Here is a 16,627-nt window from a genome sequence, read left to right as displayed (position 1 = left end):
GGTGGCAGGATAGGGAGGAGGCGGTCCTTGGGTCGGGGGCCAGCAATCTGGCTTCAAGCTCCAAAATGCAGATGTGTCCAGAAAAAGAACGGGGGTGGCGCACGTGACCTGCTGGGTCAGAGTGTGGAAGCTCGTCGACGCACCGGAGAGCAGCCCCTGCGTCAGGCATTACAGGGCAACGAGGCGGCTGGGTTAGGGGCGTTGTAGCGCTACAGCCCGCAGCCCAATACTAAAATGCCAGCTAAGGCCCCCCCAACGAGTACCCGCTGGCTAGCGCTCCCACCAAACCGTAATTCCAGAACACACCAGCCCAAGCAGCCGTGCAGCCCAGACCATCCCTCCTTTTATTGCCTGAGTCAAGCTCCCGCCTTTTTGGAGAAGCTGTCTCTACAGGCAGCCGCAGGGTTCTACTGTGGAGAAAGCCCTGTGGGGGAAGACGCCGACTTTTGATATCACCAAAACGCTACCCTTTGCGCCACTGCACACCAGTAAACAGTACAGCAAGCCGAATGCTAAGTCGAACAAGGGTCTTCCTTCGTCGACATGTCTCTACAATGACAATGGCAAATTCTGCGGCTCCGAAAGAGCCGCTCGTGGTGATATTGGGGTCTACAGGGACAGGAAAATCCGAGGTACAATCTAACAACTGCCCTTGATCGCGCCAGAACTACACTAACCACCTTTACATTTAGTTGGCAGTGGAAATCGCAACTCGCTTCCGTGGAGAAGTCATTAATACAGATGCCATGCAGCTCTACCGTGGCCTGCCCATCATCACCAATAAGATCACAGCCGCCGAGCAGCGCGGCATCCCACACCACCTGCTGGACCGTATTCCTCTCAGCGACGTGCCCTGGGACGTCACAGAGTTCAAAAAGCACGCGTTGGGCACGATTCGTGAGATCCGCAGCAGAGGCAACTTGCCCATCCTTGTTGGCGGCACGCATTACTACGTTGAGCCACTGCTCTTTACAGATGCCATTCTCGACGATGTGCAGCAGGATGAGACAAAGTCGTTTCCCATTCTGGAGGCTTCGACAGAAGACATGCTCGCTGAGCTTCGCCGCGTCGATCCTGAAATGGCAGCAAAGTGGCATCCCAACGATCGCCGCAAGATCCAACGGTCCCTGGAAATCTACCTCCATACAGGTAAAACAGCATCAGCACTGTATGCAGAGCAGCAGTGGCGTAAAGCCGCCGCTGCTGCCGAAGCAGAATCCTCGCCTTGGGAGAATCTCTTACTTTGGGTATATTCCGAGCGCGATGTCCTGTGCGACCGTTTAGACAAGCGTGTGGACAAAATGTTCAGCAGCGGCCTCGCCGAAGAAGTGCAAGAACTGCATCGATTCAAGACGGAAAGTGCTCAAAATGGCACCGCTATGGACATGACCAAAGGTATCTGGCAGTCCATCGGCTACAAGCAGCTCGAGCCCTACATTGCCGCAGCATTCGACGGCGAGCCCACTGAAAACGTGGCTAAGCTTAGAGAGTCAGGCTTGGAAGATATGAAGACAGCCACGAGGCGCTACGCCAACTATCAGAACAAATGGATCCGCGGCAAGCAGATTCCCAGGCTGAAGCAGCGCGGCGAGGATGCGCTGAGCAGCCTGTACGTGCTCGACAGCACCGACGTCGCGCGGTACCACGAGACCGTGGTTGCGCCCGCCGCCACGCTCGTCGACCTGTTTCTGAACGGCGAGCCCATGAGGCAACCGCGCGATCTGTCCGATCTGGCGCGCCGTGTGCTGGAGACGGCGACGGTGCCGCCCGCCAAGCAAACGCCACAGCAGCGGACGTGCGAGATTTGCCAGACGACGCTCGTGACGGAGGAGGCGTGGAACAGGCACATGAAGAGTGCCGGCCACCGCAGGGTCATGAAGAAGAAGAAGAAGCTTACCCTGGTGCCGGTAGAAACGTCGGACCAGGCAGAGGCCGATGAAGCTGGGGACTCGAACCCAGGAATATCTTCGCTGCCGGGGCAGCAGTAGAGTAAGAAAAAGTAATAAAACAGAAACAATTGAAACATTTAGAAGGGAGGATACATGCGTCAGCAAGATGTTCTGTTTACAAGGTTGAAAAGGTGAATCTGATATAAATGGACTATAGATCTGCTCGAGCTTCGAGCTCACATCTACTGTGTGTAGCAAGTTACGATTCCGTAATGATACTTCAGAAGCTTTGCAATACTTAGCTCGATGTAAGTGCAAGCTATGACTTTATTGGATGCTGTTACGTTTTTGAAATATTGATACGGACGGCCGGCTATAGACAAAGGCGGAATAAATGTCCCTTTTTTGTTAGTTATTTCTTCTATGCAATATGTGTGTTTACTACAGGACTCAGTATTATACGCGCTATCTTATAGCGCTAACTAACTAGCATCAGGGTATATAATCTATAACACTGTGATTCTGGGAACACAACACCAAAGACAAGCCGTGCGCTGCTCGTAGAATACTCCGCTTACTCTAACATCAAGGTATTACTCCCGTAAGGGTGCTATGTTAAGTATCGGTATAATAGAGTGCGCCTTCGAGTGATTAATCGCGATCTTTAAGAATTAAATCAATTTAGGTTAAATTGCTTTACGTAGGTCGATTTTGTGTCTCGCGGGCTGTGGCGGGGGCTTCAATACGAGTCGTTATCGTAGGTCGAAGGAGAATGCCTGGAAGGGCAATTCCTGCCTGTAAATGCAGGGCTTTACAATCAATTAATTATAGTATTTTAAAAATGTATTATGTTAGGGGGAAAAAGTTAAATTCTCACTACCTACTACAGGGTACCAGACTTTTATAGTTGCAATACAAGAATGCAGTTGCGCACATGCATTAAGCGCGTTATCCGGCATCACACAATAATCTATAGTAATTTAGTTTTATAACTTAGTATCTTAATTAGGCGATATACAGACGCCTACCTAGTTGTTCCTTAGGCTGCCTGCCTAATCTGCCTTACATGTATTTTGGTTTATAATATTAGGCTAGAGAATGATACGTCAATTTTAAGATAGCTCTCCTAATTACTAAAAATATCTCTGCTCTAGAGTAGCTATAGCGCATTATTAACCCGATCTAACTAGGCGTTCGCCTCGATTAGTGATGTGTAATAATAGCAATGTCAGTTGACAATGGCAAGCCGAAAACCCCGCTAGACTCTATCTACTGCAAGGCGCTCGGGATACTGTGAGGCCTAGAGCCGAATCATGCCGCCTTCTGGCATTCCGTGCCGCAACAGATGGTGGTTGAGCGGTGAATCTCTCGGAATCGGTAAGACTCACCGAAGCGGAGAAAAGTCATAGCGTTTTTCAGTAGCAGATCTCATCATTGTTAAGTCTTGTCGTGATTAGTTAAACCGCTGAGCCCGCATGAGGCACACGTTTAGTACATAGCGCGACCAGCCGGCTGCTAAAATACGGCGAATGTCTTTTCGTTAAGCATGGTTGTAATCACTGCAATGAGGCTTCACCCCAGAACGGCCATACCTCCTGCTCGCCACTGGGAAGATTCCCTGTGCAGTGAAAGCATTGCAACTTGGTAAATTTTAACTCAAACCTATCTCGCCGAGAAAAAAGCCCCCTCGCCCCCCCCCCCCCTCCCCTACCCGGAAATAATCACCGTTCTACTAAATATCAACCTCCACCAATCGCCCATTCGCGCGGCGACGAAGCACCTTGTCTAGCATACCACCATCAAATTGCAGGAGCAAATCAGCGCTATTTAAAACATGAGTAGAATGTGAAACCACAATCAACGTGCAGTCAATAAAAAAGTCATCAATAAGTCCCTGGAACTCGTCCTCAGTCTCGGCAGCTATAGCGCTGCTCGCCTCATCAATCAGCACAATTTTGCTGTCCGTGGTGGAATGGTGCAGAATCGCACGCGCGAGATGCACGAGCTGCATTTGCGTCGCGGTAAACTTCATCTTAGAGTACTTGGCGTTAAGCCCGCCGTGGCCGGTAACGTGTATCCATAGATAAAGTCGCTGCAGTAAGGATATAATGTGTTCGTCAGATGGCTGCGACCCGCCATATGGGTACAGATTAAATCGTAGACTCGTGTCAATTCGAAGGCCGTCCTGAGTCATAGTTGTAATTCGGGAGCGAAAAGGCTCAAGCGGAATAGTCTGGGTGTCAAGCCCGTCAATGCTAATACTTCCTGTCTGATCCACTATACGAAGTATAGACGACAAGAATGTCGATTTGCCACTTCAACGATCAACTAGGGTTAGTTGTTATACGTATTGCGGACGTTAAGTAATGGTAATATATACCTTCCAGTACATCCCATGATACCAACTTTCTGACCCGCCCGAATGGTTAGAGTTATGTTGTTTAGAGCCGTGTGCGTCACTCCGTCGCGATTTCTAAGGGACATCAGTCAGAAAAAGCCACAATCTCGGAATTTTTCAACTACTGACGTATAATATGCAGTCAGGGCGTTGAATTCTAACTTCCCAGCACTGGGCCAGACGTCAGGAAGCGAGGGCTCCGCAACAGCATTTTGTTCCTGAGGCGTGTCCGTCACAAAGTTGTGAATGTGGCGCATAGATTCCAGGCTTAGAATAAACGATGTGAAGGACTTTATGTGTCGGGACGCCGAGACGTTGTTGTAAAAGATGCAATTCAAGGCAAGTCCTGTCGTGAAAGTCGAGATATGCCCCTCATTAGAGGAAAGCGCTTGGAACAAGGCGATAGCTGCAGCACCTGTGATAACGTCCGTGCCTAGATGTAACCATCTGAACAGACTATGAAGTTGAACGTTGGTTTTTTGAGATTGATCTAGTATCGCATAAAACCGGTGACGGAAGATTGTCCGCCAGCCGAAGCTGCGAATATGCTGCATACCATCCTTAGTCTCTCCAAGTAGATCTGTTAGAGCAGACGATGCTGTCGAGCCTAGATTTTGTAACTGTCTCGAGCTGCGTATATAGATACCTTGTATGACGCCATACATGGCCACAATGAAAAATGTCGTTTGCACGGGAGATGGTGATCCAGAAGCAATGAAGGATATCTCTACTAAGAGATCAATCAGACCTACCAGAAGAGTTAACTCGGTTCTGCGATTTGAAAAGAAATTGTTCAGGGTTTTTTACTAAATAGAGATTGATTTGCAAGGACTCCCATCCTGCGTGCAGCAAAGGAGAGGTCTGGACCAAGTCTAACGATATATGTCGAGTTAGCTAGCAATCACTTCTGCGGCACAACGAACATTACCTGTGTAGCAAAGAGCTGCCGCCCACTTCGTCGATGTACTTCGGTGTCGCACTTATAACCTGTGAGCCAATTGGATGCGAAGACGAGTCCTCGAAGAAACTGACCCCATGACGGCTTGCAATAGATTCTGATGCAAAAGTCTACCAGGCTCGGGAAGAATAAATGTGAAATAAAATCTAGCTGGCATGTAAGCGAAACACGCGTGAAAGGTGAGTATTAGGAAACACGCACGCGCCGCTCACAACATTCGTGAATACACAGAAAACGCAGGACGCGGCATATCCAAGGTGGAGGTATGGGTTTTCAGGAATCCTCGCGAGCCAGTAAAAGATGTAGACCACTGTGGCTGTAGTTAGTTGCTGTGACAGAGAATAAAAAAAAAGATAGCGAGGATTAATCACTCGGTATGGATTGGCCGATTGCAGCTATGGTTAAGAGGGAAAGCCAGCCACTGATTCGAATAAAGCCGGCCGAAAACAAGGCAGACAAATAGAGCGTAATATCGGCGGCTGTGCCATTGTTCTCGGGTTGAGTTTGACTAGCCGTTTGCACCACCCGCGGCAGCGGTAGCTCAGTGTCCAAAAGCTCGGTAGCATCACTGTTATTTGTGTTATTGGTGGTGTCTGTTCCATCGTTATCAGTGCAAGCCGCACTGTCGACAATCGAGCTATAATTGCTGCCAGTGAAGTCACCGGATGAAGATCCATTGGATGAACTTTCTTGCTTTTCAACTCGGCCGTCCTTAGTGAACTGGTAAACATGATCCGCATGGTCCAAAAGCTCGACTGACAATACAATTAGCCGATTCAATAGCCCGTCTTTATTACCCAACTAACGAAAACGAGAGCGGAGCGAAAATGCGGATTACATACGGCGATTGGTTGTCATAATGACTGTGCAGCTCCACTGGCGTACCATGCCATCAGGACCGAAAAGTCGGTCGAATATCAAGCTGGCCGTTGCAGGGTCTATAGCACTGAACATGTCGTCGAGGACCATTATATCGTTCTGGGCGTATACGGCACGGGCGAGACTCTAGCAAGCCAGAGTCAGTTTGCTACTAAACAGCAGGGTTATATGACGCCATATAGTTTTTCGCCATGCAGAGACGATCTAGAACTTACTAATCGTTGACGTTGGCCGCCGCTGAGATAACAGCCGTTTCTTCCCGTTCGGGTTCGATCGCCATCTGGCAATAAAGCGAGTTCTTCATCCAGGGCGCAGGCACCGACGACGGCCCTATAACGAGCAGCGATAAAGTTGAGGGCTCCTATAACAGCCTCGAGAAAGGTGCAGTCTGGAATGAATAGCTCTTGGCTGCAGTAAGATATTTTACTTGAAGCAATCGACACAGTCCCTGTGTTTAGCTCCACCTCGCCTAGGAGTAACTTCATCAAGGTAGACTTGCCACACCTGATGGGACCCCACATCATCGCCAGATCGCCCTCTGGAATTCTCATGTTGACTTGCTTCAAGACAGGACCATGTGACGGTGACGTTACCGAGACCTCGCTGATTTTGATGGCAAGCGGCCGTGTGGATGGGCTAGACAGTTGCTGTGTTGTTACCGCTTCTATCTCTCTTGGGTCGTTCAGCTCGTCTAGGGTAAGAAATGCCTGGATCCTACTGAGCGAGAGAATGCCCCTTTTTCGTCTACCTACATACTGGCCCATCATGAGCAAAGGGTAGCAAGCGATCTGAAGCGCAGAATAAATGGCGAAAACCTCCGCAGCCGAAATTGGGTTCTCAGGTCTTGTCCAAAAATACGCCGCTGTGAAAGCGAGTGCTGGGGACATTGCCCAATTGCCGGATGCTGTGCGTCTTGATTAGCAAGCATTCCAAGCAGATGAAAATTCACGCATTAAGGAACACGACAGAGAAAACTTACAGCATAAGAAAAACCAAAGAACGGACTGACGTTCTCGCAGCGAAGCCTTCATCTCAACTGCTCGTTCCTCTTCTAAATGACTTAACAGAGACCCGCACAGTCCCATAGCCTTGATACTTTTCAGCTGAGCAAGCACATTAGAGGTCAGCGCGCCTCGTCGCTCTACCATTTTTTCCCATTCACTAGTAGCGTTCGCGGTAATTCGGTTGGTAACAGAAGTGCCCAGGTATGTGGCTGGTGTCCCTAGTTAGCTGGCTGAATGATGTAGTTAGAGAAAAAGATGGGTTCTCTTTTACCAATTCGAGGCAAAAAAATGAAGAAAGCGGCGGGGCCGATAAACGTGTAAGAGGCCCACACGCCAGCCAAGACATGACTGAACAACCAGAAGAGCTCGTACGCCAGTGTGATGACCTGCTCGACTCCCTCGACGTCCGCGCTGATCAAACTGGCAGTATCAATAATCTCAAGGTCTTCGATAGTAAGGCGATACATCTTGGCATAAATGGCGGTAATAAGCATGCCTCGGGCGGCTGTAGTGATGCGATCTATCCAATACTCGCAAATGTTTCTCGTAGCCTAAAAGTGTAGCCTCATCAGTACTAACCACATCAAATGTGTGGGAAAGAGTCTTTACTGAAAGCCCAATAAAAATAGCTGCACTATGTATTCCTAAGCTTTCGAAGCTTTTGCTATCGGCTTCCACAGCGCTGGCTTTCTTGGTCCAGCGTAGCACGAGGAAGGGTTGGCCGACAGTCGCAGCCACGACGCACAAATGTGACAGGACCACCATAGCAAACTGCCATCTCATAGTACGTAGCAACGCAGTTGCCAAAGCATTGTCGGATGACTGATTAACTGTTGGAAATTAGCGGCGTGAAATGATGCTACTACCAGAGTTCATGTATACCTTGGGCCCACTGAGCGTGAAACTGGCTAGCAAGCTTCTTAGATGACGTATGTTTGCTAATTCCCGGCAGATCACTTAGAGTGAACTTTTTGTGAAACACAAGAATGACTAGGGAATTTAGCCACCCAAAACGGAACAAGCTGTGGTAGCCTGCGGCATCTGCTGGAGAGGGGCCTGGCTGTGCCCCTAACTGGACATGCTGTAATTTGTGCTCCTGTCTCTCCTCGAGAGCGCTAAACAGTAGCTTTAGGAGCACAACGCACGTTTGAAGTATCAAAATTGTGCGCGAGAGCTCACCTAAGAAGTCAGACCCAGTAAGGGCGATGTCAAAAGAAGCTGTGAGCAAAAGAAAGACGTTTAGAAAACTGGGGATTTGCAAGGACTGTGCACACGACAAGGAAATTATTGCAAAAGTGCTAAAGGAAGCGACAAACGACATAGCATAAGCAGTTTCAGACAGGCTCCAACAGAATTGCGCGCTGCTATACCTGAAAGCAACGCTAGTAGCTTGCACAAGGACGAGAAATAGGCCGCACGTCAGCTTTGCCCAGGGAAATGAGGTGGGTGGGATGCGGCGGTCCATTGCCACGGCTTCCTTGACAAAGAAAGGCGTGGCTAATATAATAACCCCTCCTGGAACTAACATGAGCATGCAGTTGCCAAGGATAGCTGTGGGATTGAGGCTGTTTGGCAGCCATGGCCCGAAAAGGGCATCCGGGCTCAGCAAAGACGGCATCGATGTGGGGTGTTCTCTGTGCGATTTGAAGAAAATGGAGGATAGAGAGATAGAGCGCCGAAAATAAGTCTCGTTTTACGCCAGAGAGCTCCAAGTGCGTGTAGGAGTGCGAATGCTAATTGATTGCGGAATGTAGCGGCCTTTTGTTAAATACGTTAAATCACACATCCAGCACTCCATCAGGGGTGGATCTACTCAGTACTACGGAGCGAGTGACGGCTACTAGTTATTGGCCGGTGCTCAGCGCGTAGAAACGGCTGACAACTAATCCTGGCGTGGGGGCGGTGTTTGCAGATAATTGGAACATGGTGTGAGCTGTTTTAGCATGTGCTGGACCACCTCCCCTGTCTACCGGACGGCACGTAATGTAAATCTTCTCCGAAAATAGCTAGTTTGGCAGCGGTAACACCTTGCGCGGATTATTATTCTTCCTGCCGCTAGCTTAGAGGGGACTAGTATAGCTATACTAGGCCTGGCACTTTACACTGAGCCTATTATAGAACTTTTAGTCCACTTCTCTATATAATTTAATTGGTTATCATGTTGGAGGTGTGTTGCTTTCACTGTGGGTCTAGTGGCCAATAGGATCTAACTTCTTCAGGAGATATGCACTATGTTATACCATGTTAAGCCTAGCGCTTTGTCTGCTAAACCCCCTTATGCCGTTCGGGGAGGTCGTCCGGCACTCCGGTGGTCGCCTTTACGAACGTTCGCCGAAGGCTGAATTTCAGCACTCGAATTCTGAATAATTGCACCTAACATTACTACAAGTTGCCTAGCGCGCTAATCAACACCCAACCAGCCTTAACAGCCCTGGCAGGCACAAAGATACCTCTTTCATACCTACTGGCAAACAGCACTCTCCAGCACTCTCGCCAGCACCTTTTAGTAGACTCTTTTTAGCGTTGCTCTAGTAGTAGTAGTGGTGGTGGTAGTAGTGGTGGTAGTGGTGGTGGTAGTGGTGGTGGTAGTGGTGGTGGTAGTGGTGAGAAATATGTACCTGTGCGACTTAAGTGTTATAGCAGTAAAAATTTGTCCTAAAAGGGTAAAGTTAGGTGCAATTATTCAGAATTCGAGTGCTGAAATTCAGCCTTCACGTTCGCCACTACTCCGTACGTAGTACTGGTTTCTTTTATCGTCTCAACAACAAGGGATTATCTAGCTATACCAGTAGCAGACTGAGACACAGCCAGCCTGGCAAATAGCTCCGAGCGCTTTCCTATCGACTTTACGCGAACGGCAGCTGTATTTCGGTATTGTCAGATGGCTGACGACGGAAAAGTAACACTAATCGAGTAATACCTCAGGGAATCTCATTGCTTTCCGTGTTGTGCGGCTGGAAATTCGCCCACTCCATGTGCCACACACCCACTCTAATTCTACATTGATCTATCTTTGCAGGATTATTTGGCATTGGTGATGGTTTGTTGATACAGTAACAACCCATCGTGGCTACAGCCTTTCGCCCTACCACACCGTTCTGGAGGTATGAGTAAGAGCCACTTACTCCGCCTTCACAGCCTCACGTCGCCCGTTGTTACAGGAAGCAGTAAATACTTTCTCCCTCATGGCGGATCATTGACTTCGACACGGCAGTCTCAATGGGTCCGATTATAGGATACCTGCTCATTGCAGCATTGTCCCTTCCATCACAAGCTGCTACAAGTATCTCCTCTTTTGACTGGGACCAGGTCACTCCATCCGCGTCACTCAACTACACGCCCTGCTACCAGAATCACAAATGCGCAAGGCTGTTGCTGCCTTTTGACTGGCTGAACCCCGAAAATGGCGCCAACACTACCGCTGCCATAATCGCGCGTCCTGCCGTTGTCAGTGAGACCGATCCGTCTTTTGGCGGCACAATTATTGTCAATCCGGGAGGGCCAGGCGCATCTGGGATTGACTTCTTGCTTGGCGCCGGCGCGCTAATTTAGGCCATGGCGGACGGGAACAAAAAGTTCGAGATTTTGTCGTTTGATCCCCGTGGTGTTGGACGGACGACTCCAAGCGCAGACTGCTACCGCAACGAGTATGCCCGCGGCAACGGCCTGATCATGGAGCGTGCAATCGGGACTCTTGGCGCCGGAGAGGCTGTGCTGAAGCGCAAATTGGCACAAGCCAAGGGTTTTGCAGAAATGTGCGCCAAGCGAGGTCGTGCAGATGATGTGCGAAACTTTATGTCGACGACGAGCGTGGCCAGGGACATGGCCAAGATTGTCGATGAACTGCACGTCCTGCGACACGCTCACGACGCAGACCAAGACCAAGGGGGCACTGACGCCAGGGTAGAGCTGCGGTCCGAGAAGCAGGAGACTTCAGCACGCCTCAATTACTGGGGCTGGTCGTACGCAACAGACTTGGGAAACTATTTCGTATCCATGTTTCCCGGGCGCGTGGAGCGCATGATTCTGGAAGGTGTGCAGGATGTGCGTGACTATGCGGACGGTGTGCGTGTTTCAACCCCAAGCACAGCTAGCGAGCTTTCTGCTAACTCTTTTTCTAGACGTGGCTAAAGTTTGGCGACGCTGAGAAGACGTTCGATTATTTCTGGGACGCATGCTACGGCGCGGGCAAAAGCTGTGCGCTCTACCAGGAGCTGGATACCGACGCCGGAGACGCGCGTGCCCGATTTGACGCCTTTATGGAGGAAGTGAACCAAGATCCACAATCATATGTTGGCCCCGACGGTACCATCACTTCAATCACGGAGGAGGATGTCATGTTGGTCATATTTTCAGCTCTACCTCAGCCAATCCTCACATTTCCAAGCCTTGCTGAGACGTTGATGGAGGCAATGGCGGGCAATTTCTCAACCTTGTATAGGCAGCTTGCCCAACCGAGCGCAGAAAGCTGCCCTCTTCCAATTCCAGATACCTTTACGTGGACTGCCGATGCAAGAATAGGAATTGCCTGTGGAGATGGCGAGCCGCAGAACAACATGACTCTCGCCGCCTATCAGGACTACATGGCTGGTATAGCGGCCGATGCTCCCAACTTTTGGCCGTTCATGGCCGATATACGATTGCCGTGTGTTCACTGGCCTTTCCGGCCCAAAGATCGCTTCAAGGGCCCTTGGGTTACTCCAAAATCTGATCCTAGCCGAGTACCTGGCAGGCCCACGGCCCCTCTGCTCTTCATCTCCAGTCGCTACGACCTTTGGACGCCGCCGTCCCGAGCCGTGGAGATGTCTCGATTCCATCCCGGATCGACGGTGCTAGTGCAGGAAAATTATGGTCATGGTACGATCGCGACGCCAAGCAAGTGTCGAGATGACCACGTCAAAAAGTATTTCGACACAGGCGAGGTGCCACCCGACGGCGCGGTGTGCGATTCCGACTGTGTGCCGTTCCGCGACTGCCCGGGCGATGCAGATGTGAAAAAAGCTTGGCTTGGTCATGCTGAGTATTCTGTAGCTGGCCGACGTGTGGCTCCTTCAGGATGGTTCTAGATCTCTATCAAATGCAGAATCGTTGGTCTACCATTAGGAAGTATGGCCACCTGAGTAGGTTAGTGGTTACGTGGTGCACTGTCGCAGCGTAGTCCAAACGGCCTCCACCATTATTCAAGTTCGCAAAAGAGTGACACGGTAGCCACCTTTATCTGTATAATTGAGAAATAAGTTATTGCGTATATTGGGCAAGACTGCAATGCAGTGTGCTGCAGTACAACCGCATGCATAGTCATGCAAGTACGTGCAGTTGATGATCCCACTCACTCCGTCACCCGGCTAGCTACTGCAATGACTGGAGCAAACTTCATTGGAATTGTATCTGCAGAGAAAGCAAAAAGCCCAGAGGTCACTGCAATGTCTAGGCCAAACTTGCACTGAGTGCAAAGTTTTAGTGCCAGCTGAATACGAGCGACGGGCGGTTGACTCATCCCAGTTGAGTCACCGGGACCTGCATGCAAGTTGCCAGCTTGGCCTATCGCCCGTCCGTCGACTACGGCAGCTCGACCACAAAAAAGTACACTTAGATTGATCGGCCTGCTCCTCGGTCTATGGCAAGGAAGAGGACGAGCTCGACGGCTATATTTGCGTCTGCACTAAACAGGTAGGACTCGTGTGAAAATAGACATTAATTATTATAGATTGATCGCTGCTTTAGCCATAGCGTCGTAGTCTTCTAAGCTCCGTCATGTCACACTCTACCAAGCCGAGAAATTTCAATATACTCACATACCCTTGCTCATCCCCCGCCAATGTGCCCGCAATCTCCTTATCCACCCAATTCTGCGTAAACTGGCCGCCGAGGTCAATGAGCCAGGTGTTCTCCTACTCGTCTACAATGACATTGGCAGCCTTGCAGTCGCTCCAGGAGAGGCCCATGTCGTGCAAGTCGTCCATTGTCTCCTTGATCTGGTCTGCCCACTTCTGCCGCGTGTCGACATCCGTCTTGGCCAGCGGGACGCACTCCAGCGTCGCGCCGAGGCGGGATGACGACGGGACCCATTCTCTCAAGAACCCAATGACGAGGTCCGGGTCCTCGGCGTGCGTCACGTAGCCGAGAAGGTGCGGCGTGGCGACGGAGATGCCCAGCCGCGCCTCGGCGTCGTGGATGGCCACCAGCATGCGCATCTCCCGCTTGATGTCGTCGCTCTTGAGGCCGTTGGGCAGCGTCTTGGGCACGACGACTTGGCCGTCGTCGAGGCGGACCTGGCACGCGGGACCGTTGCCGCTGTCAAAGATCTTGAGGACCTGGATGTTGCCTGCCGAGTGCATCGGGAAGCGGGGATCCGGCGTGAAGGATGCATCCGGGCCGGGCAGGATCTCCCGTTCTGGCGCGCAGACGGCCTGGTCGGGGGTAATCTCAAAGATCTTTGCAGTGCCGTCGATGGTCTGGAGACGGAAATGGACCTTGGGGTGCCAAACCAGATCCTGAACGCTCAAGCCCTTGGGGAAAGTCTTTGCCGAGGGGGCCTTCTGCTCGAATAGGAGGGCCGCGAGACGGAGAATGGCTTTTTCCGCCAGCTCGTGCAAGGCCTCGTTCTTGGCCCAGCCATTTTCATAGTCGTCATCATCGTATGTGTCGTTGAGCTCTTGCTCTTTAGCTACGACGCCTTCGTGCAGATAATTGATCAGTTTGTTTTCGAGGGGGGGCGATGCGCGCGCTCCGTCAGGCGCACAGTTGGGAACTGCAGCTAGCGAGACGATCAGCTACTTGTAGTTGTATTTGAAGGTAGCGAGCGCATATTCCTTGTTAGCAGGCGCATTGACGTAGACGATCCACGGCTTTTCCTTCCTACGGACCATTTTCGGGGCCCATCGACTGGCGTCAAGTCGTCATCTTGGATGTTCTTCTTTTGTCGGAGGTCGGCCATTCACTCCGTGGCGTGTCCGTGGAGGACCGCGTCAAGCTCTTCACGCGTCTCAATCAGCACTGTTCACATACGGCGCACGAGCAGCGAAAGTTCATCAGCGACGCAGACCTAATTCCTACTGCCAAATCAGACGATCTAAAGAGTAGCCGAAGGGAGAGTGCGACAATCAATATAACTATTGCTAGCCAGTATACAAGACCATATCGCTCCTCGACGTCTAGACTACAGTGAGAAGTGATATCGCTCGGCGATCCTACCGTCTTTCCTCCTCGGGTTTCCGCGCCGCAGTAGCGAATAGGAGTTGTTCCGAATTAGTTGCTTTTTTTTTCTGTCGCTTCATTATGCCCGGAGGTATTTGACTTTCCAGTACTTCTCCAAGCCATCGAGCCAATCGTCGTACTCTTCAAATGCATCGTCTTCCCATTGTTTTTCTGCCACGGCGGCTTAGGACAGAAGGTCAATGAGGTGGTTCTCAACGGGATTTCCCTCTGGCTCTGTAGCGCGAAACAGCGAAACGAATGGGTGTTTGAAGTTGTACTCGACAATGACGAGTACTTGCGAATCGTCGGTGACATGAAATTTGGTGATATGGGCCTTGCGCTGTCTACTGGGCTGAATCATTTTCAGGGTCCATTGACCGGCGTTGAGTCACCCGGCCACGCTATCTGGGATATTTTTCTTGGCCGGTTGTCGGTCGTTACCCCGTCCGTGTCCGTGGAGAACCGCGTCAAGTTACGCGTATCAGCGGCGGCGTCACAGCGCACGAGCATTCAAAGTTAGTCAGCGGCGTAAAGGCCCGGTTCCCAGACGGGACGATTCAAGGAATGGCCGAGCGAATAATCTTCTTGCATAGAGAAGAAGTCGCATATAGAAGCTGGTCAAATGACCATGCTTTCTTTTCGTCTTGCAGAGCCAAGTTTTCGTATCGGCCATGCCGCTCTCAGCTGGGTAGACGTGGCGGGCAAAGCCGGCGGTGGGATGATGGGCAGTCTCGGACAGCTTGCCAGATCTGCACAAACGCACGCACGCACGCATGCACACACACACACACGCAGCCTCGTCAGACAAGGACGATGCTCATGCACGGCTACCCGTCCCGATTTATGCAAATGCTGGTCTGGTGCTGGAGTGCGTGTGGTGCGTGTACTCCGTACGGGTACGGCATCTGATGGGGCCGGTGCGCTGGATATGCACGCATCTGGCAGTCATCCGGGCGGAAGACAAGCATGTTTAATAAGATTGCAGGGCGGCTCAGCCACAAGGAGATACGACACGACTGTTGTCGCTGGGAGCGTTGATGATGATGGTTTAGCTTGTGCTTGGCTAGGTGCCCGTTGGTGCCGGTAGCTGGCGACAGTATCCGTGAAGGTGAGGCTAGGGCTGATCAAGCCACGGAGGCGCAGACCACTGGGCCGCTAACTAATGGCATGCGAGGGAGGACAGATAATCAGAATCGACGGCAGAGGTGCGCATTGTTGGTAATGGAGGTGGTAGATGGACAGTCTGTGTAGTTTCATGCGATTCGGCACGTTAGCCTAGATGAATCAGGTCATGACGTTGATGCTGCATGATGTGCTGTACTGATAGCCTGCCTGTGGGAACTTAGGTAGGTGCTTAGCGGCCTCCTTCCGACGTGACACTCGCCAAAACACCCCCGAAAGCCCCCCCCAGGCCCCCCCAACTGGCAACGAGTCACCCGTCAGCAGCCCGCCGCGGCGGTTTTGTTTTTTATTAGCGGCTCCGCTGCCACCGCAAGTCCGCTAACCCGCCTGAGGATCGGCCGGTGCCCGCTGGTTGAAACCGACAATACTGGGCTGTCTTCATTAAGCTTTTCACTGGCTCGTCAGCCTGACCGTCTCCGTCACTCACTCACTCGCCGGCTTGCCAAGCTTGACTCGTTTGTCCCTTCTCTTTTTGGCCATTGAATCATTCGTCTTAGCGTCGTTGAATCACTGAAGCCTCGTGGGAGACCCGCTGGCCGCTTGATTTTTTTTTCTTTCGTCCGCTTCATCTACATTACATTTAGCCCCCCTCCGACACAGTTTAACCTACTTGTCACCATTAATCGACATTCTTATAAATCGAACAAAAAAATCAATTCGAGCCAGCCGGCCCATATAGTCACAGGGTAGGCAGCGGAATTAAGCCTCTCCCTGCTTGAGGCAGCATCAGCTACCTACTGGTTCACTACTCCTAACGTTAGCGGCATCGCCTCGGTACCGTGCCACTGCCACTGCTACCTACCTACGCCCACCAGCTCCGACGACGAAACCCCGCCAAGGCAGCAAGCACCCTGTCCATCCGTCACATATCCCCAAACCACCAGCGCTGCCATATTTACAATTCTTGCTGCCTGCAAGGCTTCAAAATTATTCTTTGTCCTCCGCCCCGCTGCCCCCCTCGCGTCTCAATCTCCGCGACTCCTGTTTCTGCTCGATCTGGTGGGAATGCGGCCTCGCTAGGCACCTGCGTTTTCCGAAAGCAACCATCGCCAGATTTGCTTTGCGCGCGGCCTCCCCCCCCTACGCACCCCTCCATTGTGCGCTGGCTTTAAGACGACTG

The 16,627-nt window shown here is 51.2% G+C and overlaps 4 protein-coding genes across 5 annotated transcripts; 2 read left to right on the top strand and 2 right to left on the bottom strand.

Annotated features, from left to right (window-relative positions):
• Positions 1–554: 554 nt before the first annotated feature.
• Positions 555–1,988, top strand: LMH87_000160 (uncharacterized protein; the record flags this gene model as incomplete). The annotated part of the gene is made up of 2 exons (XM_056198022.1): positions 555–632; positions 693–1,988. 2 exons carry the CDS (start codon positions 555–557, stop codon positions 1,986–1,988), a joined length of 1,374 nt encoding a protein of 457 aa, XP_056055011.1.
• Positions 1,989–3,621: 1,633 nt separating this feature from the next.
• LMH87_000159 (uncharacterized protein) lies at positions 3,622–8,449 on the bottom strand (the record flags this gene model as incomplete). 2 transcript variants are annotated; one of them, XM_056198021.1, is made up of 18 exons in its annotated part: positions 3,622–4,204; positions 4,270–4,362; positions 4,417–4,743; positions 4,844–4,847; positions 4,934–5,035; positions 5,095–5,159; positions 5,216–5,266; positions 5,320–5,391; positions 5,447–5,555; positions 5,617–6,000; positions 6,088–6,250; positions 6,340–7,028; positions 7,104–7,212; positions 7,270–7,337; positions 7,400–7,679; positions 7,738–7,958; positions 8,011–8,118; positions 8,308–8,449. In XM_056198021.1, the coding sequence occupies 18 exons, from the start codon at positions 8,447–8,449 to the stop codon at positions 3,622–3,624; spliced, it is 3,570 nt and encodes a 1,189-aa protein (XP_056055010.1). The 2 variants fall into 2 exon arrangements, with proteins under 2 accessions (XP_056055010.1, XP_056055009.1); XM_056198020.1 differs by lacking the exon at positions 4,844–4,847 and adding an exon at positions 4,802–4,835 and having other exon boundaries at positions 4,417–4,734.
• A 2,234-nt stretch (positions 8,450–10,683) lies between these two features.
• LMH87_000158 (uncharacterized protein) lies at positions 10,684–12,194 on the top strand (the record flags this gene model as incomplete). The annotated part of the gene is made up of 2 exons (XM_056198019.1): positions 10,684–11,193; positions 11,250–12,194. 2 exons carry the CDS (start codon positions 10,684–10,686, stop codon positions 12,192–12,194), a joined length of 1,455 nt encoding a protein of 484 aa, XP_056055008.1.
• Positions 12,195–13,019: 825 nt separating this feature from the next.
• LMH87_000157 (uncharacterized protein) lies at positions 13,020–14,010 on the bottom strand (the record flags this gene model as incomplete). Its single annotated transcript, XM_056198018.1, has 2 exons — positions 13,020–13,885; positions 13,995–14,010. The coding sequence occupies 2 exons, from the start codon at positions 14,008–14,010 to the stop codon at positions 13,020–13,022; spliced, it is 882 nt and encodes a 293-aa protein (XP_056055007.1).
• Positions 14,011–16,627: the final 2,617 nt, after the last annotated feature.

The sequence above is a fragment of the Akanthomyces muscarius genome, chromosome 6 (assembly GCF_028009165.1).
Source record: "Akanthomyces muscarius strain Ve6 chromosome 6, whole genome shotgun sequence".
In the NCBI taxonomy this organism is placed as follows: Eukaryota; Fungi; Ascomycota; class Sordariomycetes; order Hypocreales; family Cordycipitaceae; genus Akanthomyces; species Akanthomyces muscarius.
Note: the sequence above shows the minus strand (reverse complement) of the source record. Positions and strands in the feature narration are given on the sequence as shown.